Here is a 26,919-nt window from a genome sequence, read left to right as displayed (position 1 = left end):
TGCCCATAGTTTTCCTTTTGGATCTTACCCAGAAAGGAAAATATGAGGCCGGAGGAAGAACTGGTAGGGAGACTATGGGACTGTTTTCCAAAACTGAACAGAGAGAGCATATTGAGATTCCCGACCGAGCTGCATCAGGACCAGATCCCCGGGACCCCAAATCGTTCATTCTTCCTTGCAACCATGTTCAGAAATCTGTGTGTGAAGAGACTTTTAAGGATTACACACTTTACTGTTGATATTTACTCACACACACCTTGAAAAATTAAAACATGTATTAATTCCTTTGTGTGCTAAACACTCTGCTAGGAGCTGCAGGGGACATTTTTAAAGATAAAAAGACAGGGCTCTTGGCTTGAGGAGAACAAAATCTAGGTGGGAAGGCCGGAAAGTGATTACATCTGACTAGGGATGAGTTAAGAGTCATCCTTCCAGAGGAGAGATATTTGAGGCCAGTCTTGAGGACAAGAATGATTTTGGCAAGTGGAAAAAGAGAAGAGAACATTTCAAATAGAGAGAAGAGAAAGAATCAGGGCCGAGAAGCATAAAGGGGCAGGAAGGCACTTCAAAGTCGGCTCAGCCACCTGTCCGTGTTAGTTCCGACGGAGGTAAGTGACTTTGGAAAAGTACAGAGAAACGAACAAACGTAAGAGGTCCTATAAAGACTTCTACCTTTGGAACTTGAGTTTGTACAATCTGTGTTTCATTCTAGAGATATCAAAAATAGCATAGTATACAAGCGAGACAAGTCAGAGACAAATACTGCATGATACCACTTACATGTGAAACCTAAAAAGTAATACAAACGAATGCATATGCAAAACAGAAACTAATTCACAGACAGAGAAAACAACCTAGTGGTTACCAAGGGGAGATGGGATGGAGGGGGTCAAATTAGGGATGTGGGATTAAGAGATCCAAACTACTATGTATAAAATAGATAAGTGACAAGGAAATACTGTGCAGCACAGGGAATCAGAGCCATTATCTTGTAATAACTTGTGATGGAGTATAAGCTGCAAAAATACTGAATCACTGTGCTGCACCCCTGAAACTAAAATAACATTATAAATCAACTCTAATTTTTTTTTAATTAGGAATATTAGGGGCATTTTCTTTTTGGTTGGCTGTAGGAAAACTTAGTACCTGGGTGTCATTTGTTCCTAAACAAAAAGAATAAAATATTGGAAACTTCTCCTCCTTCTGCTATTTTGCCAAGTTACATATAACTCCTTAACTGACCTCATTGTCTCTACAGAGAAAAAGGGAGAACCACAAAGGAAGAGGAAATGAAGAAGAGAAATCTATTCATCGCTTGAAACACTTTTTCTACTACCCTCCCCTTCTCGCTCTACAGTGGTTCTTAATTTTTCTAGATTCTGGACTCTTTTGAGAACCAATGAAAGTTGTGGATCCTCTCCCCAGAAAATCACACACGTAGACTGTGGATCGAGGTTCAACCCAAAGAACAGAATCCTCGGGAATTGTAGTTTGTATTGTTCACCCATTACAGTATGGGAAGGCTCACCAGAAGGAGGAAAGGAGGTTAAAAAAAAATAGAAAAAGGGTGAATGGAAAACAGGCAGAAAAATGTCTGTGCACGTGTAAGACTATCCCACGGGCTCCCGGATCAAAACTTCCCTAAAACAACAAGCCCAGAGCAAGAGGTAAGACAGGGAACAGGGCACTCTGCATCAAGCACCAAAGTAAAACAGAACATAGCTTTTCTTTCATGTGACAAGCCGCCCTGCAAAGGCTGAACTGCAAAACCAACAGGAGACTTCAGGGCTGGGGGATACAATCATGTGACTTGATCTTCAATTTCCTCATCTGCAAAATGGGTATAAACTCCTGCCCTATCTACCTCCTGGCATGGCTGTGCAAGTCACAGAAGACAGCATATGTGGAAGAATCCATAAGCTGTCGCGTGCATACAAACGATGGCTAGTACTGTGATGTCTGGTCCAGGGTGTAGATCACCTTTAGGGAATCAACAGCTGCTTCTATCGCCCACTTGAAAGGAAAGGCTCTTAACTACTGAAGTGCTCCAATCAATTAATAGTTAGTCGTGTGTACTAAAATTAGCTGCTTCAACCTAAGTCTGCTAATAGTATCGGATTGATCAAGCAGCATTTCCACTAACAAATATCTATTAAACACAGGTGGATCAGCGATGCTATTATTGAACGAGTATACACGGAATGCCAGGTGCTCCAGAATATTTTTCAAAGGAACCAAACACAGGGAGCTGAAGTTCACTTTCCTACTAGAAATGCTCTTAAAACTCAAGAGGTCCCGCGGGAACAGACCACCTTCCCCTCTGCCCAGACTTCCTCCTCTCTCCTTTTCATTCTCACCATTCACAGCATCACTGACCCCAGGCTGGCTCTCATCACCTTCCACTCCGCGTACCCCGTCCTCCACATCCCGTATTCAGGAAAGCAGCAATTCCCATCACTCTAACGACCGGTTTCATCCTCTTGGTCCATCGATGCTGTTTTTGTCCAGACCGACTTCATCTCTTGAAGAAATACTGGCAGAATCATCCTAAATGTGAGCTCTTCATATCGGGAGCAGGTAAATGAGATCAAGTGTTTTAGCTGTGTTGGTCAAATCCACTCTAACCTCACCAGCTTTTCTTTTTGAATGATCTACCTGTTACCAACAGGAGTGTGCTACAAATCTCCCATCGTGATGGTGGGGTTTGTGCCTTTTGCCTTGTGATTTTTGTCAGTTTTTGCTTTTTAAATATAACCTGCTTTATTGCGTAATTTAAAAGTTTAGAGTTGTTGTATTCTTCTATTTCTTCCTGAATTAGTCCTTTTATCAAAATGTAATACAGTCATCCCTTGGTGTCCAGTATCTGAGGGAAATGGGTCCCAGGACCCCCGTGGATACCCAAATCCACTGATGCTCAAGTCTTTTACACAAAATGGTGCTGTATTTTCATATCACCTGGGCACCTCCTCCTGTATACTGTAAATCATCTCTAGATTACTTATAATACCCAATATAATGCAAATACTATGTAAATAGTCGCCAGTGTGCAGCAAACTCAAGCTTGACTTTATGGAACTTTCTGGAATTTTTTCCAAATATTTTCAATCGGAGGTTGGTTGAATCCACAGACGGCAAAGTGCACAGATACAGAGGGCCAGCTGTAACCCTCTCTAACCTTGACAGTGTTTTTTGCCTTAAGGCCCCTGTGGCTAGACTGGCTTTCTTTTGGTTAGTGCTTAGCTAGTATATCTTTCTCTACCGTGTAATTTCCAAATATTATGTCCTTATATTTCAGATATTTCTCTTGTAAATTACATACAGCTGGCTTGGTGTTTTTATTTTTGCCTTTCGATTGTAAGGGATTTTTGATCTATTCTGATCATCTCTGGACAAAAAGTGGGAAATTTAATGTAATTTTTGTGCTTATTTCTGCCATCTTACTGTATGCCTCCTTTTCATCTTTTTTCCTACGATTTTTTCTCCTTCCCTGCTTTCTTTTGGTTTCATCAAGGTGTATTTATTCCTTTTCTCTCCTCTATTTATTTGCAGGTTCTGTTTCTGTTCTTTGAATGCTTAGTGTTTTAGTATTTTGACAAGCTGTCCCTGCTTCTTGTTACACAAAATAGGGCAGTTAAGTTGGGATGATGGGAATGGTAGCTAGGAAAGTAAGAGGGTGGAGGTGAGGTACCCCACGTCCAAGCCTGGCCACTCACCCATGTGATGCTCCACTCTCCTCCCCTGTAGCGGTGTGGGCAGAAGCCACATGCTGAAGACAGGGGTGTCCCCAAACGGAAAAGGCCTGGGTTACTGAGTCATCACTTCAAAGACAATCACTTGAAGTCACAAGCAAGTCCAGGCAAATGGGACAATGACAGTAAAGGCCCTTAGGGAGCAGGCTTTGCTCTTTCAAAAAGCACAGAGGCTAGTGTGTCTCGAATGCAGCCAGATTAGGGGACGATGGTCTGGAACAAGGTCAGGGAAGTAGACATGGGCCATATCATGTAGGGTTTTGTAAACCAGGGAAAGGAATCTGGAGTTTACTCTACCCATGCTGGGAAGCCATTGGAGGGTTCTGAGCAAGAAAATGTCATCATCTAAGTTCCATATCCAGAAAAATCGCTCCGGCTGATCAATGCGTGGGATGGAGAACTGTTTGAGGAGATGCAGTGAAAACAAACGCTGGGCAGTCGCATCCTTTCTGCCTGATCTCCGGTCCGCCCTGTAAGTCCTGAGGCTCCACCACCACCTACCACCACCATCAGTGTCCACACACAAAGCTCTGGTCTCATATAGACATCTGGTGGCTAGCGTTGGAACTGAGAGATCCTGTAGCCTCTGAAAACACCCAGATCTTCACAGAAAATCCCCACCTCGCCAAAGTCTCCTAACTTCTCAAATCAAACTCTTTCCAGTCCTACATTTAAAAGCATCTGTTATTCAGTTTAGCTATTTTCTTTGCAAATATGAGAGCAGTAACATCTTTTACTATTTGTAAATAAAACAAAGTCTGGACTAGACTCTAATGTTATAATCTTATAAAGTTATCATCTTATTATTAAAATTTATTATTAATCATAATAGGTGTCATGGAAAAAATGAGTTATCAAGTTATTCCCTCCCCTGACAAATCACTGACGGACACTTCTAGAACATAACTAAGGGGTAAACAAGGTAATTTATGATGTTACTTTGCTAAAGAGGTTGGAAGACAATCTCCTGTATGTATTTTTAGTTCAGAATGTGGTCCTTGATGTGTAATCATAACATCTGGAACAGCTGGTATGTGCTGAAAGAAGTTCATGATATTTTTTTTCTTCGCTTAAGAAAGTAGCAATTTGAAAGATGAGGCTTTGTCTCAAATGGGAACACTATTTATAACTGGCAGTTGGCAATTGTTAAATCTAGCTCTGGCTAAAATATATATACATATATATGAAAAGAACTGCCTTTTCCAGCAGTGTAATGGTCAAATCAGAAAGCTCTCAACTTTCTCTTGGCTGATACAAAGCAGCTCCTTTTATGTTAATTTAAAAATAGGGCACCAAGGCCACCAATCCCCTTTGAGAGGGTTTTTCCACTTCCAGTAATATGGCTAATTGCAATGCTATAAGGAGACCTACTTCACCACGCTGATACTTTCTTGTCCATCACATTGAAAGATCTTAAAAGCAATGCTTACTCACTCAACTTTATTCAGGAAACTTTGACACATAATAGCAAGTCTGTTAAAAATTTATTTCCCTGGGCAGAAAGATCTGCTGCTCTGCTAGGCGGAGCTGAAGCAGTGAATTTTTACCCCAGACGTAATTAGATTGACTCTTACTTTGGGAATCCTGTTGGGTCTTCCCACATCAAAGTAAGATCTGGAAAAAGAAGTAGCAAAATTCCTTTCTGGGAAAATTAATTAAAGTGTGATTTTCAGTGTCTGTTCGTGGATTCTAATGAGACAGGTCTGTTGAAAACCACTGTGCTCTTGGTAATGATCTTCTTTCCCAGCCCAGCCTTACTGCTGCATTATCCCCAAGCACCTCCCCTCGTGGGCACGCTCGACATGAAGTGACTTAGGGGTCTCAGCCCTCTTCTTAGTGGAGACTTGCCATGGAATCCTTCACCACCATCGGCAGCAATTAGCGCTAATTGGTACCCTGGACGGCAGTCGGACGGAGAGGTCGGTGATGGAGAGTGCAGACAGCACGGATGACCCTTTCGCCTCTGGAAGGGAACTTACTGGTTCTGTGTGGAGCTGCCCTGTTCCTGCTACCTCTGCTGGGCCTGCGAGGCGGTGCAGGAGGAATTTATTCTCTGAGGCTGTCCAGCAGGAGGACTGGGGAAGGTCAGCTCACCGAGTGGGCAAAACAAAGCTGCTGAATTATGGCCACGAAATGGCCATAAATAGGTCTCCCCGTCTGCAGCCCGTATTACCTCACCTCTTCCTGCCTCTCGCTCTCACTGTAAGTTTCTTCCCATTATATTATAAATCCAGTCACAGCAAGTGCTCTGTCAGCACTTTTCTCTCCTCACCACAGAGCCCACATGGCTTACACTCAGGACTGTACATCCAGGTCACCCGGTGGCTGGGACGATGTGTCATCTGTCTTAGCTTTGCCTCTTCAGATATTCATCCTCCCTCCTACAGGAGACATGAGGGGGGATGGTGTGAAAATGAGGAAAATCAGCCCCATGCAAAACTTTCCCTTTGTAGAATATTAATTCTCCTAAGTGCCCTTGTGTTTGTCATCTTAACATCTTTACCATAGCTCCTTGAAGTCAGCAGTTTGAGAAATCCTTGAGAGAATTGTCAGGGAATAATTAATAATCCTCTCCTCTGCAACAAGGAGCCACCAGATGACTTGGCATCACTCACAAGACAACAGAAGGCAAAGGAATGTTGGCATCCTGCCACCTTATAAAACTTGCTCCTCCTTTTCACTTAACTCAAATGCCAGCACTTTCCTGAAGGCTGAGCAGAGGGGAATAGAGAAGGGAGTGGGCGTCTGATGAACAAAATCACAACAAATAAACTAGAGGACCAGCACGTGAGCCAGGGCCCTTCTGTCTCCCCCAAAAGAACAGTGCGTTTGAAACTCAACAAAAAAGATCCACTTTCCACTTTGTGGTGCCTAGAAAAGACTTCTTGTCTGAGTTTCTGAGCATTCGCTTGGAGAAAAGAACCAAGAAGTGATTGACCTGGAAATAATTCAGCCTTGCAGAGTTGCCTGAGCCCAGACGTTAGCCAAAGCCAAGAGGGACCTTTCAGAACCATTTATAACTAGATCAATATGTCAACCGGTCCTGCCCTCAGCTCTCTCAAGCTTTTGTTGGAATTGAAAGATTAGCCCAGAAACGAAACTGCCAGAAGAAACATGTAGGAGGCAGATTTGTTCTGCTTAGCTTCATTTCCCTCCCTCCAAGGACTCCAGGATGAAGTTAATGAGGTATCTGGCCGGACATCTTTTTATTCTCATTGACCGACAAAACACCTGACAATAGAAAGTGTTCAGCACCATTCATGATATGAAGGAACCGGTAAATACTGGATGGTCATTTGAAGGCCAATGAAGGAATAAACTTCACAGCCACTAACTGAGCTCATTCCATTCAGCCATACTGCTGCTCTTGGCTAAAGTCCAGAATTAAAGTGCCTAGAGCAAAATGAAAAATGTGTAACACTAGCTAGAGAGTAATTTTTTTATTTTATTCAGTCAACAAACATTTATCTTGACATTTAAGATGTGTCAGACGCTGTGCTAGGCACTCGGGCACAAAGATGAAAGGCGCAGAATCTGCCTCACTTAGAGTTCAGTTTCGTTGAGAGGGTAGAGAGAAGAAGGAAGAATGACAACGCAGTGTGAGAGAGCCTTCCCCGGCTACATCGGGAGGGGCCCAGGGAAGGGGGCTGCCAGCCCTGGGGAGTTGATAGGGAAGGGACATTTGCTGGGTCTTTGGAGAGTGAGCAGGAAGCCAAGATGAGAAAGGGGATGGGGTTCCAGGCTTAGAGGGTGGGCAGAAGAGCAAGGACTGGGCCGGGAGAGAGGACCACTGGGGAGGAGCAAGGGGTTGAGTGTCAAGTTCATAAGGGACACAAACAGGGTGGAGAGGGAAAGAGGCAGAAAAGGTGGAAAGGGGGGGGGAAGAAGAGTGATGGAGACTAAGAAAGCAAGGGCCCATGTGCTACCAAGAAACAAGCCGGGCTTGGTCCACAGGCACAAGGTACCACAAAGGAGAGACGTCGGGATCTACCTAAGCAGATCAGCTGGAGGACCACTTACCTGGCGAGTCAGTGCTTCCTCGTTCCCCGTTCACTTCCTGAGTGTCTTTCCGGGAGCTCTGAATGAATGAACGTTCGCAGAGATAGTCTGTTTATTTAAAAACAACACAGAAAGGAAAACAGGTTGAAGTAGAAAAAGTCAGGAAGGCAGTTTGTGGCTATTTTAAGGGCAACACTAAGGGGGTAAAACTGATAAGCCCTGATGACTGAACAATCCCCGAATTAAGAGCGACAACTGACTTGATGGTAACTACGCGGCTTCTAACACAGCAACACGATGCTGAAAACGCTTCTCGGAAGAAGGCTGGAACGTCTATATTTCAATCTAAAAACGAGGGACTTGGCTCTCAATACAGACTCAGAATTTTCATCACCATGTTGAACTATAACGTGCTTAAAAGCAGAGGCCAATGTCAGGCTTCCTGTTGGTGCCAGAAAATAGCAAGAAATACTTTAATCCTGACAAGTCTTACAGAGACCGACAAAAGTATTACCTCAAAACATTACAGTTTAGCAAAGATACTGGTTTTGTTTTCTGTGCCTGTGGTACGTGAAAAAGTAAAGGTGACATTTAGAAGTAAGGACGAGAATGCATTTCAGTGATAAAGCCCCATGTTCATTCATTCCTAACTTTCTGATGTTAAGAGCAGTCTCAATTTTGTCTCACCTGAGAAGGGCGTGCATTAGTAAAGTTAGAGTTCAAAAGCCTGTGAGACCACTCAAGGCCCAGAAACGGTGAACAGTGATGGAGAGGTGAACCAGCTCGGACGAATATGAGACAGACCATGGAAGGGGCTTGTCTGGGTCAGTGGCGGCCCCTCCCACGGCCTTGCAGATGTTTGCCTCCTTCAGCCCAAGCCTTCCTTCGGGGACCCAGCCCTGTGCATTATTCATTTTGCCTTCGGCACCCAGAGCACACACTTCCAAATACGCGGACAGATGGATGGACATAGCTATGCAAATAGCCCTTCCCCGTTGCGAAATGTACCTGAAAATCACATTTTCCCAAGCTTGCCCTCAGGCATTTTAAATACTCAAAACCAGGTAGTTTTTTCTATTTACACCGAAGTTAGCACGTACTCCGCTGTGTAGGAGTTTCACTCAACTCCAACAGGAGAAGGTTTTTGGTTTTTTTTTTTTTAAGTTATAAGCAACTTAAGTATTGTTTTGCACAATAAGGTATTTCATTTGGTTTTTAATCTGTATCAAAATGACACAATAAAATTATTACTACTTCCCATCTGGTTCTAGCTGAGGTTTTATTTTTTGCTCTTACCCTTTTATTTCTCTCACAATCCCAGGAAATTAAGGATGAAATGTGTATTAACAATGTTTATGTTACAGATAGAAGCACAGAGAAGTCAGAAAATATTTTAATAAGGTTCCCTAAGTCATTATCATTCATCCACGCTGTTCTTATGCAAAATCCTATATTCTTGTCTTGTTTTCCATGTAGTTTACTGAGGAACAGATACGTGTGGCTAAATCCCTGTTTGCAAAGAGAATCCTCACGTTTACTTTTGTTGACTCACATTCGTAACCCAAGTAAACTGAATTACTGAATTGTTTTACTAATACTCACAGGGAAGACTTCATTTTTCTTACTGTGTTTCTTGCTAATACCTGTCAGAATAACTAATCGAATTGACTTTTCATAATCTATTCTGCCTCTGCAAAGCCATGTTCTTTCTCCTCTTTGATTTACTATCTGAAACATACCAAAGATGACCTGAAGCTTTAGTGAATTTAAATCCCATATGAACTGTGTCAGCATGTGTATTTTGCCTTTACGCACAAGAAGAGCTTTTTCTGACGGCTTCTTTCATAGGAGGGGATGCGGCAAACCAAGCAGCCTGCAGAGCGCCCTCTAGTGAAAGGCCACGGCTGCAGTCTTCCGACTCGGTTATGCTCCGACGGGTTTAGGGATAAACAGCCTCCTCTTCCTGAATCCTGCACAAAACATCTTAAGACTAACTCCCAATGCAACAGATTTCTTGACAACTAATCACAGCGACCTGGTTGCATTGCTGATACTCTATTAAAATTCCAAGTCAGCTTATTAGTGTATGCATTTCTTCAGTGAATAAAAACAAGAAATTCGCATTAAAGCAGCAACAAAGCTGGAAACCAGCAAGATGATGAGGCGCTGAGACCTGGAAAACTCACCTTTAAGTTGCTATCAGAGGAACGAAAACCCCCAAATCTGGAGGTCATTCGAGGTAGCAACAACCTCTCTCCAATAAAAGACGAAAATGCCACATTTGCAGATATTGACCAAGACAAAAGAGTGAAGTTATGTTTTTTAAACATGTTCCATCTAAGAGGCCATTTTCATATGACAATTCCTTAGCATCATGAGAAATTTAAGTAAATGTAAGGTTTCACTCTGTGTGTGCCTGTTTCCATGAAAGACTGGAGAATACCAATGAGTATTTTTTTAAGTGAGAAGTATAATATTTCCTTTTTTTTTTTTGAGAAGTATAATATTTCTTACACCAATATTGTGGTTCATGTCTGTTTCCATAGGAAAAGGTAAACAGACCTAGGAAATTCAATGCAAATATAAAGAGGACTAAACGTGCCAACCCTAGTGATCAATATGGCTGTCTTTGGCTCTGTGCTGTTTTGAAATGATCAGGCTGCATTGAATGGTAAGTAGGATTTCTTTTCAAAGGGAAAGTTCCAAAGTAGATTTATTATCATGACTTCACTTGAGCGTCCTGAAGAAAACAGAAATAGTTTAAAGAAAATATTGAATGTGGCTTTCAAATTCCCTAAATGAATCAACATGTGGAGGAAAAATGTCTGATGTTGAATATGAAGGTCATATTCCTTCTTGACCCTTCAGCTAGGAGCCAAGTTCAGGCAGGTACTTATAATTTCCCAGCTCCTCCAGGTGGATGACCACTCCCTCTTACCTATTACTCAACCTAGCATAAGTTTAAGTAATTTCATAAGTTACTGAAAGGGAAACATTGGACTCTGACCTTGCAAAGTAAATAATTCTTCGAGTTTATAGAGCATAGGAATTTCCAGAGGAAATCCTCAGCCCCTCCCCCTGGGTGGACCCAGACATGCACAGCAATGCATTTCAGTCCTGTGTTTCCTACAGACCAACCAAAGTCAGATACCTAGAAGTAAGACACTTCTTGGTTCCTTCCATATCTATGAACTACGGCCACTGCCTGCATTCTGTTGTTACAGTGTCAAGTATGTTTAGAAAAAGTGTTCTGCATCTGGGTCAGACCAACTCTGCAGCACTGCCTCAAGTCTGAAGGCCACAACTTAAGAAGAGATACTGAGTAACTGGCGTACATCCAAGGAATGTGGTCAAGATTCTCAAAGTAATGTCAAATAGCGAAAGATTGAAAAAGAACCGGAGATGTCTAGTTTGAAAAACACAGACTGTCTTATATTTCTCTCATTGCCATTTTATAAAAAAAAGACTTATTTTGTGTATGTAAGGCTTATTTTTTTTTTGGATATAAAAGGCAAGTAGATTTCAGTTCCATATAAGAAAGTACTTTCTCATAATTAGAATATACTGCCTTGTCAGAGATACGGGTCCCTTCCCTGAAAGAATTCCCAGCCACCATCTGTTAGCAATACTTTAGAAGATGATTTCTGACTGAAATAAAAGCTTGGACTCCTAACCTCAAAGGCAGCTTGAAATTCCAGGTTCCTAATAGTCATTATATTTTGTTAGTTCTTTTTTAAAAATTTGCATGAGAATTCCGAATCATTTCTGGAGTCAATAATTTCTTCTAAAGCAGCTCAGTAAGACAAAGACACTTGATTTGATCCCAGTGAGTATGATTCCCATTACCCTCCAGATGGAGTAATAGATAAAATCCAGAAAGCATGGACATCAATGTTTGACTTAAGTTCAAATCTCTACTCCACATACAGAGGAAAGTGGGTGGGGAAAGGGAAGGACAAAAAGTTCAGTGTGTGCCATCTGTATACAAGTAAAGACACCTGACACATCTCTTTTTAAAATCTTTTTATTTTAATATAACTGTGGATTCATGTTCAGTCATAAGAAATAATATAAAGACATCTCTTGTAGCCTTTACACATTGCATACCTTTTTGTATAATGTTATTTTCTTATAATGTTAGGCATTGTTGGCAGATTTTTTTTCCCTCCATCCAATGTACTGATGCCAAAAGAGGAAATGGTAAATGTTGCTGAAACCACTGAGAACTTGGATCCCTTAAGACCTGTGAAGTCACCCTTGGTTTTTCCCTTTAGCCTGACACATCTCAGTCCCTGGTGAGTCTTCCTGTCTAGATAATGCCTGCCTTCTGCTTTGTGAAAAGCAGAGCCCTGTGTGCAGAGGCTGAACCTCTTGAATTCTTGGGAAATGGCAGTGTTGTGGCTCATTGAAAAAGAACACGGTTTTGTTGAATGTGGTAATATTCCAATTTCTGTTGATTAGATCAATTGATATTCCGGTGCAGAGGTGATGTAGTATGTTTTCTTTCCTCCAAAAACAATTAATCTGTATTGACTGAGTTCCGGGGGAAATATATCCTACGATATATCTGAGATTGGTCTCATCACAGTTGGAGGCTTTTGTGTGGAAAATTCTCTATTTAGCAATTACATGCAATGAGAAAACTTGGAATACATCAGTGATTCAGTAACTCAGAAGCCATGAAGAGTGCGATAAAAGCCAGAGTGTCAACCCCGGCCAGGATTTGTCATATACACCAAACCAGTACTTCCCCCCCAAATGGCTACTCAACAAAATCTTGTGAGAAGCTTTAAAAAATACAGATTTCTGCACCAAATGCACCCCGACCAACCCCTGAGGGTCAAGGCAGGGCCAGGGAAACAGTACTTTCTCTAAAGCTTCACAGGGGTTTGATGGACAGCCAGGGCTGAGGACTGCTGCTCTGAGTCAGCAGACTTCATGATGAGTGTGCACCCCTGTTAGGAAAGAGAAAATGAACATGTTCCCTCCACCCACATGTTCAGCATTTTCCAATTACTCTTATTTTTAAATCATTTTTTACAATGATAATGAGGAATTCCAGTTTTTCAAATTACTTCCTGGAAATTGTCTAGTTGGAAGTATCAGTATGCCAATTTCATGGACGACGGTGACTCTAACTCATCACAAATGTGAAAAAAGAAAAAATGCTATACCCCACTGCCGGAATAATTCAGTTGTGTTAAAAACTCTTATCAATGTCAACATCTTCTAGCGTATCTGGCAGGTGGTGAAGGTGGCTGGCAAGCGGGGTGCCTGCCCAGATACACATCTGCAGTGATGAAACCAAGAACTCGCTCACCCCAGGCCTGACAAACTCCTTTGCACCAGCACAAATCCCACCCCAAACGCTATCACTCTTTTTGTATATCAGGACTTTCCCTTTAAAGCCAATGTAAGGTTTAGGAGTCAAATCTCTGGTACTAAGAGCATCAACACATTTTTTAATTGAGCCCTTTCTAATATGGAGCTATTTCACACTGTAGCAGTAAAATTAAACACTGTCACTGTCTGTTCTTTAATAGCTTACAAGTATTTTATAGTCAAGCTAGGATTTCAAGAAATATCCCTTTAGTCTTTGACTGTGAAACAATCTGCATACAATTTTTTTTTACTCCCTCTTCACTTCATGGACTATTTATAACTATGCCTAAAGAGACAGACTCAAAATGAACATAAATTGTGCATAAACTTAAAAGAACATTAAGCTCAGGCAAAAAGGTTAGTCTGTATCATGCCACGCTGAATAAAATGGTTTTCTCAACAACTCAGAAAGGATGGAGCCTACAGGAATGTGTGTAGGGGGTTCATGGAAGGTCCCCTGGGGAGGAGTGTCCATTCAAGGAAGAGGGTGCACTTTAAGATGTGACTCATCAGATACAGAATAGAGGACATGGTGGAACAATCAGTAGGGGCCATACCTGTCACATGCCCAAAGGCCCTAGCCTCAAATTGATTAACCCCGAGGGTGAAGTGTGATGTATGACAGCCGCTGTGCTCAAAGTGCATCCGGGGCCAGGAGCATCAGCATCACCTGGAAAACCATTAGAAATGCAAATTCCCAGGCCCCACTTCAGATCTTCTGAATCAGAAGCTCTGGGTTTGAGGCCAAGCTGCTTGCGTTTAACAAGCTCTCCAGGTGATTCTGACGCGCACCCAGGTTTGAGGGCCGCTGTATTACAGGAGAAGATATGGGCAGATATTGTCTGTCCTCCGGCTGTTACGAATCAAAACCTCTCCCACCCACGCCCCCGCCTTGCGTGCTTTTCTCTCCTCGAGACCCCTCTCCCTTCTCTTACATCCTCTTCTCCCCTCCCCGCCCCCCGTACACAAACGTGCGCACGCGCCCCGCCGTGCCCCACTGCACACCTGTAGAGTAGTCAAAGAACTGGAAACCAGCCCTCATCTTCTGTTTTCGTGGAGAGTTTATTTCATTACGTGTGCACGGCGCTGAGGCAGGGGCGGAATTTCAACAATCCCCAGTGAAGGAGGACAGCACCACATATTTATCACATTATACTGTTGTGTATTTACCCCTTACCGCTTTTGAGGCATTTGCATATAATCTTTCATAATTCAGTTCACTTGTTTAAATCTTTTCTTTTCTTTTCACTTATTTACTCTGATGGGAAAGCTCATTTCACAGATCACTGGGGCCTCCCAGTGGCGATCTTTGGTAATCTCAGACTCGGGGTTTATTCCAGGAGCTTTGAGGGACCGGTATCCAAAGCCTTACTTAGCTCTTCACCTCGTTGGTGGAAGCGTAAGACAGAATCGGAGCAGGCTTTTCGTTTGGGCTGAAGTTTCCTCAGATGCTGACTTCGGCTTCCTGCGTTCTCAGGCTCCGCGTTGCGTCCGCTGCCCAGAGGGATGTCAGCCAGCGGGCTGGGTCTCTGCTGGTCCGTGTGAACACCAACCAGGAGTATGTGCGGTAAATAAAGGGCCTCTGGGGAGAAACTTACCCTGCCATTCCTTTTCCTCAGTAACCTTGAGGTTTTCCCCCTAGAGTTTCCACTCCCAGCATCCTGCCTTTGAAGTTGTGCCCCCCACCCCCACCCTGGGTGGCCACGTCCTGCCAGCAGCCTTGGCGACAGCGTTCTCCCTCCTCTCGGTTCTGGAACATTCCGTGTCCCGGCCCACGTCGCTCCCAGCGGCGACGGGCAGGGTCCTCAGAGCCGGGCGCCCCGACAGCTGCCCGGTCCTGACGTCCCCGGCCGCCCCGCCCGCATCGCCTTACATCCCGTCATTGGTCCAGGCCTCCCGCCAGGGCGTGAGGCTTACTCGGCCTATCGACCTCCCGGAACCGAGGTGACTGTCATCGGATGAACCTCGGGCTGACAGACACCAAAGGCCGTTTCCACTTGGCCAAGCACTTTGCTGCGGCGCCCCTGGTGTCCTCCCCGTCCCCCCGGCCCGGTCCCTGTGCCTCTGCGTGCGCTTCCGAAGGCCACGCTGCCTGAGTCAGGTCTGCCCTCGCCTTGAAAGGTTGCTGAAGGGTGGTTTCCGAGAACCCGAGTGCTCACATCACCCCACGGCTTAGGTCCGTGCTGATGCAGTGAGCGCCACCACCTAGCAACAGCCCTGTAAACACCAGCATCCCGGGCAGATCGGATGATGCTTTAAAGTTCAGCCCCGCCCCCTTGGCCTTTCCTGCTGAAAAGTCATCTGAGGGCATCCACTGGCTCCACTTCATTCTGCCTGAGCTGTTTCAAGATCACTGCAGAGCTTTAAATTAATCAATCTAACTTTTGTTCACTATTCCTTGCAAAGAAAAATGTTAAGTCTTTGCTGGGTGTGTACATACATTTATACACACTCACTGCGTGATCTATGAAAAGGCGTTCACAATGCAGGTGCACCTCCCATTTGTGCTCTGGAGGCCAATAAAGACAATATTCACTAAACTAGATTGCTCTGAATTAGCTAGAATAAACTCAAATTCAGGATTTTGTCTTGCAGGGCTCAGAGTGGAAAATGGACACAGGGTAGTACTTGAAAAGATCACGAGTTTTGGTGCCATAGAAACAGAGGCTCCCAACCGACAGGTGCGTGATCTCAGAGAAGCCGCTTTCTCTCACTGAGCCTCAGTTTCTTCGTGTGTAAAATGGACTAATACCTCTAGGGTATTAGAGGCATTCAGTGAGAAACTCTATGTGAAATATCTAAAACAGAGCCAAAAGCAGTGAGTATTCCATAAAAGGAGTTATTTCAGCAAGATTATTAGAAGCTACAATTTTTCCAGCCCAGAAAGGGCTCCATCTCCTTTCCCAGCTACAAGTTATTTCTCCAGGAAGCCCCTACTGACTGTGGAGCAAGTTCCCTGCTATCAGCACACTTGACACTGCTCTGGAAATGTGTCTACTTCCCTCACCATGCATTGACTTCGCTGCCTCTGCCCATTGACGTGGAACCTTGAAGCCTCCAAGAGGACTGGCCCATCTCCCTCACCCGCTGCATGTCTACAGCCCCTGCTTGGCAGACTGCGATTTCAATAAGCACTGAATGAATGAATGAATGAATGAATGAATGACAGCCATTAGATGACTTCCCAGAGAAGCAAAAATAAAATATCAGGAAAGTAAAAAGGTAGCTGCATTAGTTATTTTGCATTTATTATAGCTGCCTTTAAGCCTCTTTGAATTACTTCCCAAAAAATATGAAATCTGTTCCCAGTAGCTCCAGCACTTTGTGCCCCTCACCCCAAGAATGCTGCACATCCTTATTATATATTATATTCATTAGAATAATTGTATAACTAGTCTAATTATAATCTTATAATTATTTCTCAATTCCTCTTCTGACTTCATGATTATAAAATATGTTTATCATGTTTGACATCCTTCTAATTCTTAAAGTGACCATGTATTAATCCCAGAGATCCTAAGGAAAAAGGAAATCCTTGGTAGAAAAGTGTTAATAATTTGCTAGCTGCACACTGTACTTTTACCTCTGAACACCAGGTGGGTAAAGAACATTACTCATGTTTTTTAATCTAAGAATTTCTTACATTTTTATGGCCTGCTCTTTGGGCTTATTTATGATGGTTTGGGACAAAGAGACAACCTTTGTCATTATGATTTATACTCTTCCAACAAAGGAAACACAGAAAGAGATAAACCCAAATTAAATCATGGCAGTAGATAAGAAAACCCAAATTAAATCATGACACCAAAAAAAAAAAAAATCCAGTGAAGGTAAGTAATGCGCTGACTGATTATTTAAAATCAAAACAAAGAGGAGTATAGACAAGCACTATGGACAATGAAAAGATGGACATTTTCAAAACCTAAGCTACAAAATCTCGCACTTATACCAAATAAAAAACTTTCAGATGCCTTGCATCCATCCTATATTTGCAGCATTCTGAAATAATGCCCAGCCATTAGAATATTTTATATACCTTATTTTAATCCTACCTAGCTTGTGCTTTTGTTTAGAAAATGAAACTAAACTTGGTATGGTAAAGTGTTAGTGACTGGCGGCAGACAGCCAATATTTTCCTATCTTTTTTTCTACTAATGCCATGTATCAAAAAATTACCTGGACATCTGTTTTCATTTTTAGTGATGCTTTTAAATTTCTTGATGGTTGAGTGCCAATTCTAAAACTTGATTGGATTTCAAGGAAATACAATTGCCTTAGAAACAAAGAAATTGAGAGAATTGAGAGGGAAAACTTTTGCCTTCAAGCTTCCCAATGTAAACACTGTTGATGACAGAGGCCAAAGGTTGCTTCAGTAGAGCAGGTGGTCAATGGTGTATGCCCAGCCATCTAAATATGACACAGCTCACTCAACCCAACCCAACATGAATGGCCAGCCCAGGAACTCTGAATAAAAGGAGTTAATATGACCACAGGACTAACAGACGCTAACTAAAGCCACCTAAGACACAACTGTCCCATTACTATGACCACACAATCACACAGAACATTATCTTCGATTATATGTAGAACTGGAAGCAGAGGAAATACTGAAATTGGACTTGCAGGCAAATAGTCTAGCCTTAATTTCACATCACAAACTCAAAACTGTCAAAAAACCCTGGATGTGAGAGTCATTTGTGAACTATTTCCAGGCTCCGTAAAGAAGGCATAAAGAATTAGGTCCACACACAAACACACTTGCAAATATTTATGACTTTTTTTAATTTGGCTCTGCCTGTACCCCCTACATTTTGTGAAAGTAGTTACCTGCTGCATCCCCAAATTTGTTTATCATTACCTTATAGTTTGGTGGGGAAAACGCACATATTTGACGATTTTTTACTTCCTCCACATGCAGATTTCCACGAAAATTAAGTTGAAGTGCAGTTGAAAGAAGGGGCACAGTGTAGTTAGTTATCTTCTAAACTTATCAGGAAGCTTACTTATCTGACTTACTTAAGGTTCACTTTGATTCTTTTATTTCTAGAACCCAAGGTCCCCAGCTTGTTTTCAAAATTAGTACATGTAAATCTTTTCTTGCATCAAAATCCTACCCAATGGACATGTTTTACTTCCAAAGTTCATTCAGAAATTATTTATCTGGGAATACAGACTTGTGGTTACCAGTGGGGTGGAGGGTGGGAAGGGATAGACTGGGATTTCAAAATTGTAGAAGAGATAAACAAGATTACACTGTATAGCACAGGGAAATATACACAAAATGTTATGATAAATCACAGAGAAAAAAATGTGACAATGAGCGTGTATATGTCCATGAATGACTGAAAAATTGTGCTGAACACTGGAATTTGACACAACATTGTAAAATGATTATAAATCAATAAAAAATGTTAGAAAAAAAAGAAAAAAAAAGAAATTATTTATCTGGGAGGAAGGTATAGCTCAGTGATAGAGCGTTTGCTTAGCATGCATGAGAGCCTTGGTTCAATCCCCAGTACCTTCACTAAAATAAACAAATAAATAAACCTAATTACCTCCCCCCAGAACAAAAACAAACAATAAGAAAAATATTTTTTAAAAAATAACATGTAAACGCTAATGGTTACACACATGTAACACGTAAATTTTAAGCTGCAGAGTATCTCCAGCAAGTTGATATGTCTGCTGTGAAGCAAGATCTATTCTGTGATAACTGCTATTAAAATCTTAACAGTCAGTATGTTTATTCTATTAGAAACCCAGAAAGTTACTGCAAGAATTGGACCAAGGGTTTCAGTAGCATAGTTTAACTTGTCAAAAATATAAAAAGAAAGAAAGAAAAAATAAAAAGAAGGAGTAAAGGCAAAGCTCACAGTAAACTTCCCTGGATTAAAGTTACAAATCAGTTCCTAGCTATAAAAGAAAAGAAAAAGTCGACTCAAATTACATCTTTGGAATTACATTATTGTAAAATTGAATCTAGAAAAGTGCGGAGAAAATACAGCAAAGAGATGAAAGTAGACGAGCACACAGAGCGGAGCGGAGCAGGAGCGCGCACAGGGTGTGTGGGTGGGTGTTAAACTTTGCAAGCGAGCGCTACAAACAGAATAGAACAATGGGTATTGAACCGGGCATTTGACAGATCGACACTTCGACAAAGAGGAACTGGTAAGAACCATATGGTTGGTTCTGTCCTAACACAGTCTTTGAAAGAAGGACACTATCTATTCTACCTAAAAATGGGTTAGTAGTGATATTCAAACATTTCTGAGCAGAGGAGCCTTTTTTTTTTCCCTTAGCATCCCCGGATTTGTGCTGTTGCACCTAAAACACTCCTAGAAGCCCCTGGGGCGGCGTCTAGGAAACTTGAAACTCTAGTGACCAGGTCAAGACCCACTGAGGGAGTGAACTCTGTCAAAGATCCTAATGCAATCTGGGGAAGGTGGGCAGAACCTGGACAAGGCTCCGAGCTACAGCCCGTCTGATGTCAGCGCTGGCCAGCCGGCCCCGGGGCTCAGTCCTCCTTCCTTTTACTGTCCTGTCCGCGCTCCCCTTGCTCCCTGCCTGAGGCTTACAAACCAGGCTGCCGACGGCCCGCAGGGTCAGCCCTCCTCACGCTCACACCCAGCACGGCGAGCAGGTCGGTTGGGTCTGGCCTCCAGACTTGCCTAGAAGCAACCACTTCCCGCCGCGGCTGCAGGCCGCCATCCTCTCGTGCCCGGACGGCTGCTGCCGCCTGACCGCAGCCTCGCAGCGGGTCCCCCGGCCCTCCGCAGCGGTGCCCAGGGGACAGCACCCGGAGAGCGCCTCGCACGGGGCGCTGGCGGTTCACTCCCCGGCTCCAGACCTCGCAGCGAGGAAGCGCCTGGAGGGTGCTGCGCACGCGGCGGGCGCTGCCTCGATCCCCTCGCGATGACTCACTACCGCGCCCTGGAAGTGCTGCTGGCAGACGGCCCCGGCTGTCGGCGTCTTCAGGGATTGCCTCTCCCAGCATGCATCACCTCACCCAAGGTCACAGCCGGCCGGGCAGCCCACGTCCAGAGACTGAGCGACAAGGGCCATCAAGGCTCAGACAGCTCGCCCCGCCCTGGGCGACTCTGACAGGCACCTGGGTCCAGCCCCTTTCCACAGACCTGATCCCAATGATGTTCCTAAAACTGACCTGCCCACCGAATGCCGTCTCCAGGCCTGCTTCGGGAGAACCCAGCCTGCCACAGAGGTCCGATGTGATCCAGCCCCTCTGGACCCCTTATCTCCCCACTGTCCCCAGCTCGCCCTGCTCCGAGCTCACTGGCCTTTGCGGTTTCTCCCCAGGACCCGTGTGCTCCCGCTTTCAGGGCCTGGCCGGGCTGTTGCTTCTGCCTGGAACACGCTTCCCCAGCCCCCGGCACTGCTTCTTCCCTCACCTCCTTCCAGCTTCGCTGGAATGTCACCTTCTAAACGAGCCCACCCTGAGAACCCAGTGAAGGCAAGACACCAGAGGAAAAGATTTCAGGAGGACCAGCTCTCCTCTCTCCCTCATGTATTTGCTTACCCTTCCAGGTTACTGATTTTACTTGGAAGAAATGACTTCACTCATTTAGAGAAGACTTTGTACATTACTGCTTTAAACACACAAAAGCAGAGCAATGGTTAAAAACAAAAACAAAAGCACATGCTCTGGACTCAGACCTGGGCCTGCGGGCCTGTCACTTGGAAGCTGTGTGGCTTTGGGACAAGGGACTCCACCCCTGGCAGCCTCAGTTTCTTTACCTGTGCAGTGGGGATGATTACATAGACTCCCACAATGGTCATGAGGATTAATTGATTTTATGTACATAACAGGCTGTGGAAACCCTAAAGGGGTGTGTGAATACTGGGAGTTATTGGGAGATGACCCCAGGAGCTGCATATACCAAAAAACCCCCTGGGGGTACACCCGTATCCTGGCGCGCAGGTCAGGGTACAAGGAAATAATCTTTTCAGCTCCGCTCAGCTCTGAGTGGGCTGGGAACTTCCAGCAAAGCAGGAAGGACTGGGCTTAGGAGGGGAAGTGCCACCCCAAGGGCACAGAGCTGGCCTTCCGTCACTGAGAACCCTGAAGACTTACCAGCCAACACAGTCTCCTTACGTGGAACAAAAATCCTAATAGTTTGCTCTCCCCGCATTGACTTTAATTACTTCAGACTCTATTCTAACCTCTAAGGTCCTTGTGAAAAACAAAATCACACAGGATTTCGGATATCTAGGTCTATGCGTTCATCAGCAGAGCTTTGAACTTTAAAACCGGCCATATGCTAGTTTTCTGAGATTAGGGGCTGAAATCTTTTCATGTGTATTTTCAACCCAATGGCTTTATATCTATTTTTGTTTCTTGTGATGCAGAATAACTGTACTTGGTTTAAAAATAAAAACAACAACTCCTCCAAAATCCTTACTGTTTTGATGTTTCCTTCCGTCCACTTTTCATTTACTGGGGAGAAGCGTCCTTGCCCACAACCTCACATCTACAAGCGTGATTGATTTCAAAGGTTGTGCTGGAGGACTTCCCTGCCAAGCAGAGAGGACAGACCACCGAAAAGCTGGCACGAATGAAACCACAATAATCTCACCCTGACCATCACGTTCCATGTCTGCCTTTCCAGGTTTATTTGCAGAACCCATTTCTTTATTTCTGAAGAGAGAATTGCATAAGCTTATGTTTAAAATATTTTAGAGACGTCATGATTAAAAAACATCACTCTACAGTTATGCATTAACAGTATCAGTCAAGTGCACCAATTATTAAAATGATGATAATTACAAATGGTGCTCTAGAGAGAGACGGAAAGCAGACATTGTCCTAACCAATCAGCACACAGAATGGCTTTGCCGTCCTCCAGATCCACGTGCTGTACCTGGGAAGATCCCTGTCTAGGGTGATTGTATGTGTGTGTGTGTGTGTGTGTGTGTGTGTGTGTGTGTTCCCTTGGGAAAGTCAGTGCTACATCAGATTACCCAGGGTCTTTGTTCAAGTAATAATCTACTAGAAATTGCCTTCGCTTTGCCAGTTCTCCTGTGAGAATATCATGCATTCCTCCGATTTTTCCTCACAGCTTTATACAACTTAATATTCAGGCTGGGGAAACTGGAAATCTCCTCCAGGTCAAACAACTCCTTAAATCTATCTACAAATTTATTCTCCTTCTCCAACCTGAATTTCATGACCCAGAGGATGACAGTGGTTTCTTTGCACAGATGGTCAAAGGTAATGAGGAGTTCTTCCAGGAAAGGGTGCGCGTAGACAACGTCGGCCGCCAGGATGTAGTCGAAGTTGCTGGAAGACCTGGGGAAGTTCTTGTCTAAGGCGACGCCCCAGGAGAGCTCCTTAACCTGAGGCAAGTGCTTACATTTCATTTTGGTGTTTCGGGAAATATTATATTGCAGGTTTCCAAGTAACTCGGGTAAATCTGTGGCAGTCACGTGTGCCCCTGGGGAACAAAGGACAGTAGGAACTCTCGTGGGATAAGGTGAGGCAAGCAGGTTTCAAGGCACCACGCATTCTGCAATTCTGCACTATCGCCAGCCCCCAGGAAAAGACTGGTCAGTACACACAGGAGGGAAAGCCCTTCAAAGTAGTTGCTAAGGCAGCTTTATGCCTCCCCTTAAAAAAGCATTAGAGTCCCATGGTACTTTTGCCCTCAGTTGCATTTTTCTGTTCTCCTGGTTTTTTGTCTGTTTTGTTTTGTTATTGTTGCTGTTGTTATTTTCTATTTATCTACTTAAACAATCAACAGAAAGGGAAATAGAAAATATTTGGAACCCTCATGGGAAAGATCAGGTGTCACTGTTGAAAGGGGAACAGGCTCTTCCCTAGTCTGAGGCACGGGCACGTGAGACTGGGTGAGTGTCTACACCACGGGGCATCCTACGGTTGCACAGGGGAGGAGACGTTTCAGTGTCACTACCCTGAGAGCACCATGACGTCCACGTTCCTGCCCGTGTTCTCAGCTTGAACCCAGTGTAAGTGTGACTCTTCTCACCGAGAGATGTTTAAAAGCGAGCCGCGACACGCACAGGGTGCTCCCACAGCCGAAGGCCACAGGTGCAGGACAGAGGCTCAGAGGAAGAAGATGTAAACGATTTCCAAGTTAAAGATGAATACAGGCAGTAGGCATTTTTTGGAAATAAATCGGAAACCAATAACCAATAAAACTTGGTCCTTTACTTGAACTTTGAGCAGCAGTAGAGCCTGAAAACAATGTGGAAATGAATCTAGGGCTGGCTGATTCCGCAGCGTCAGGCAAGAGCAGACTCGGGCGAGGAACGGCGGAGAAGCCCAGCTCCGCCCAGACCAGTTTAGGACACACTCCTTGCCCATCATGGCAAGTTTCTCTGGCCATGATGGCATTTTCCGGAAAATACTAAAGTGGTGGAGAAATATGCGTATCCTTGGCAGAACCACAGAAATATGGATCTCCACATCCTAGGGTGGGTGGGTCTATCATTTTCCACAAATCTTTTTGAAATTCCAAGATAAGGAATGACCCCCTGCCCACAGTGAATATAAACTATCTGACTATTAAGATCTTTGTGTCCAGAGAGGTAAACGCCACCACTTTTGGAATATGACTTAGAAAGCTTCCATCTTTTGATATTTGTGTTGAGTCATACAAGCGGACCAAAAGGATCGATTCGTTTTAATGAAATGAACAACTTCCCAAAACATAAATTCTGCTCCTAGATCAGGAAGGCTTCAGGTATAAATCCAATAGTGCCTCTGACTCTGTCCATACTAAATGGAACAGTGACCTTTGAAAGCAGTATCAGGTTAGACTAATTTAAAAACACATATATTTGGGGAGGACTTCTAGGGGCCTGTATTTCTCCAGTGTTTAGAAAGTTGTAAATTGCTAAATGTTGAATTCCTCTCAAGTTTTTAGAGTGGCAGGTGTACATTTCTGAAGATGGATCTGGGTAGCGCACATCAGAGAAGGCAGCCAAATTGAGGCCGTGAAATAGACGACAACAACAAAGAGAGGCTGAACTGAAGCAGGCTCAGGCGTACACAGAGACCATCACACATTTAGCTGGAAGAGAAGATGCTGGTGGGAGAGCAAGGGATCACAAAAGAAGAACGGAAATGAACCGATAAAAATAAATTCAAGGGCAAATGCCTAAACTTAGAAGCGGACGTGATTTCTAACACTCTTCCTCTATTCTAACTGGTGCTTTTTCATAAAAGCATAGGACATCACAACCCAAGCGGAATATACAGCTACACGGGAACGCTGAAGTGGGGCTGGAGTTTAAACAGGGAGGATCAGAGTCCCAGGGGTCGGTTCTGCCCGTGCCTAGCACTCCGCAAGCCCTGCAGCGGCCAGGATGCTGGGTGCACCTCCCAGCTAGACGGCACTTGGGACCTACACCCTGTGAGAAGCATTAACACAGCTTCCCACAAAACTCTGAAAGAAACCAGTTAGGTGACTTTACAATTGGTAGAGTTTCTTGATGAAGCCCATTCAAACCACTGAGGGCTCAAAAATAGGCCCAGGGCATAGTACACTGGGTAGTAAAAGCAACCAAAGGTATTGGATCACCAAATTCTCTGACCCTTCCCAATCAGAAATGCCTACTTACCGAGTAGGCTCGCCACGATGGAGACCAGTCCTGTTCCAGCTCCAATTTCAATCACATTTTTGTCGACCATATTATATTGCTTTACGTTTGTTTCCAGAAAATAGCATAGAACAAGGGCCTGTGAAAATTCAAAAGAAGAAAAAAGTAGTGCTTGGTAACTGAATACAGAAAGTAAAATTAAAGTCTATTAGATAAACATCCCACGAGTGCGTATACAACATATGTATGTTGGCACACGTGAGTACACATGTGCATCCAAACACATCACTTCAGAAAATTATCAGCAGAAGTACATCCTGCGATAGGCTCAACATTTAGGATAGAGGGAGTCCTTGGGGATTGCTGGGGAGAAAAGAGAACTACGAATACAGAGTTCAGTTACTTAGGTTTGACTGCCTTCAAAGAAAGCTACTTCTAATAACGACAGTCACTTTAAAGACGTGTGTGTGTGGAACTGGGGCAGACAGCGGTAGGAAGCGGGTGTCTGCACCCTTCACGGGACACTTGACGAAGAAGAGGTGTCAGAGAATTCTGTGTGTTGAGACTAATACAGATTTCAATATAATTGTTTGATTCAAATGGAGGTAGTTATATGGAAAATAAAAATGTTTACTATTCTAAACTTTTGTGATTCATAATCACAAAAAAACTTAAGGTGTAAACAACATTCTTTATTAACCTTACAAGTCAGAAATAGAATTCATTGTGGAAGCATTTTCCTACTTTCGTGATTTCTGAACTTTAGAGTTGTTCGAAGAACACATAAAACGGAACTGTGGAACCTGTTTTCTCCTTCCAAATAGCATATAATGAATAATGAACAAAACTGGCTGAAAAATAATTGAGATGTAGCAGAATTTGCATGACATTATACCGATGGCCAAACAACAGCACCGTAACAATCCATGGCCTCCCTGATCCGGATCTCCTGACCAGCAAAGTGGAATCCCTCCCAGGAGGGGGCTGTTATAGAAGCTGGAACAAAACATCTTGCCATGATCTCTGCGACCACTTTCTTGTCATCACCTCCTCTGTTCTCTGAAAGGAACAGGAAAAGGCAGTGTTTGTGGTTGTGTTAGGAAAACCATGACAGAGGGAAGAACTTGGTGGAAAGGCTACATTTCTATTTTTTCTAAGTTAGTTTTGAATAGTCATTGGCTTCAGGTGCAATGTAATCGTAACATAAACTATTTGAAAATAATTCTTAACAGAAGCTAACATTTCATACATCAGAGCAGCTACATCTTTCTGATGATCCCTGAAGTTGAATTCACTACTAGTCATTTCTGCAATGCCATGTGAAACGAGTAATAATTGACACACTTTTTTAAAAGCAATGTATCTTAAAGGCTATCAATCTATTTACCTGCAACAAGAGAAAGACTGGTGACGGAATATAAGATTTCGACTGTTCTTCCGGCTACACAGTAGAATTCCAGTTATTTCAATAATGGAATAGTAAGTAGCATGTCCTTTATGGTCTGCCTTTATCCAGACAAAAGACAAATGATACCACCCAATAATATGCCCTTGTGCTATTTTATTATTACTTATTTTTATATTATTACTTGGGGGCGACTTATGGCATCTTACCATCCCCAATATCAAATAAGTTTCATAAGCAACATTAACTACCAATTAGGAGCACACACTTCACATGCCAGACCGAGTTAAATACACTATATATATTTCACATTATCTTTGCAGCAGTTTTGTGAGGCAGGCATTATTATTTTCACTTTTACAGATAACAAAACCAAGACTCAGAGAGCTTTACTAACTTGACCAAGCTCATGTAACTTGTAAATGAAGGAACCTAAATGTGAGCCCCTTTTCTTGTTCCAAAGCCCCCTCTCTGCACTATAAAAAAGCAATGATGTCATTTTTAAAAACCAATTGTCTCTACGAATTTACAAACTAGTTATAGAGCAAGAACGCATCTCTCTCGAAGCCTCCGTTTCCCTGTTTGTAAAATGTGAAAGGCAGAAGAACCTGCGTCAGAGAGTGTTGGGAGATTTACACGAGGTGATGTGTGTAAAGTGCTTAGCACTGTGTTACACAGAGTTCAATAAATTATTATTATTGTCATTGTAACTGTTATTGTATTGTGGTCATGAAACTAAATGATAAAACAAGACACCATATAATCAAAAGTATTGGATTGTGTGGCATTTGACTGAAAATCTTATAG

General features: G+C 43.3%; 1 protein-coding gene and 1 long non-coding RNA gene across 2 annotated transcripts in view; both read right to left on the bottom strand.

Annotated features, from left to right (window-relative positions):
- Positions 1–14,807, bottom strand: part of LOC140685552 (uncharacterized) — a 40,286-nt gene extending 25,479 nt beyond the window's left edge. Inside the window, exons 1-3 of the long non-coding RNA XR_012058812.1 lie at positions 14,515–14,807; positions 7,770–7,856; positions 6,043–6,130 (exon numbers count right to left, since the gene is read on the bottom strand). This is a non-coding gene — a long non-coding RNA (uncharacterized lncRNA). The remainder of the gene's footprint in view (positions 1–6,042; positions 6,131–7,769; positions 7,857–14,514) is intronic.
- Positions 14,808–22,065: 7,258 nt separating this feature from the next.
- LOC102529767 (protein-lysine methyltransferase METTL21E-like) lies at positions 22,066–25,635 on the bottom strand. Its single transcript, XM_031684395.2, is given in 3 exon segments — positions 22,066–22,579; positions 24,729–24,846; positions 25,603–25,635. Coding segments are annotated over 3 exon segments (633 nt in total). The 3' UTR covers positions 22,066–22,097.
- Positions 25,636–26,919: the final 1,284 nt, after the last annotated feature.

The sequence above is a fragment of the Vicugna pacos genome, chromosome 14, assembly GCF_048564905.1.
Source record: "Vicugna pacos chromosome 14, VicPac4, whole genome shotgun sequence".
Classification (NCBI taxonomy): Eukaryota; Metazoa; Chordata; class Mammalia; order Artiodactyla; family Camelidae; genus Vicugna; species Vicugna pacos.
This window is presented reverse-complemented; position numbering and strand designations above follow the sequence as displayed.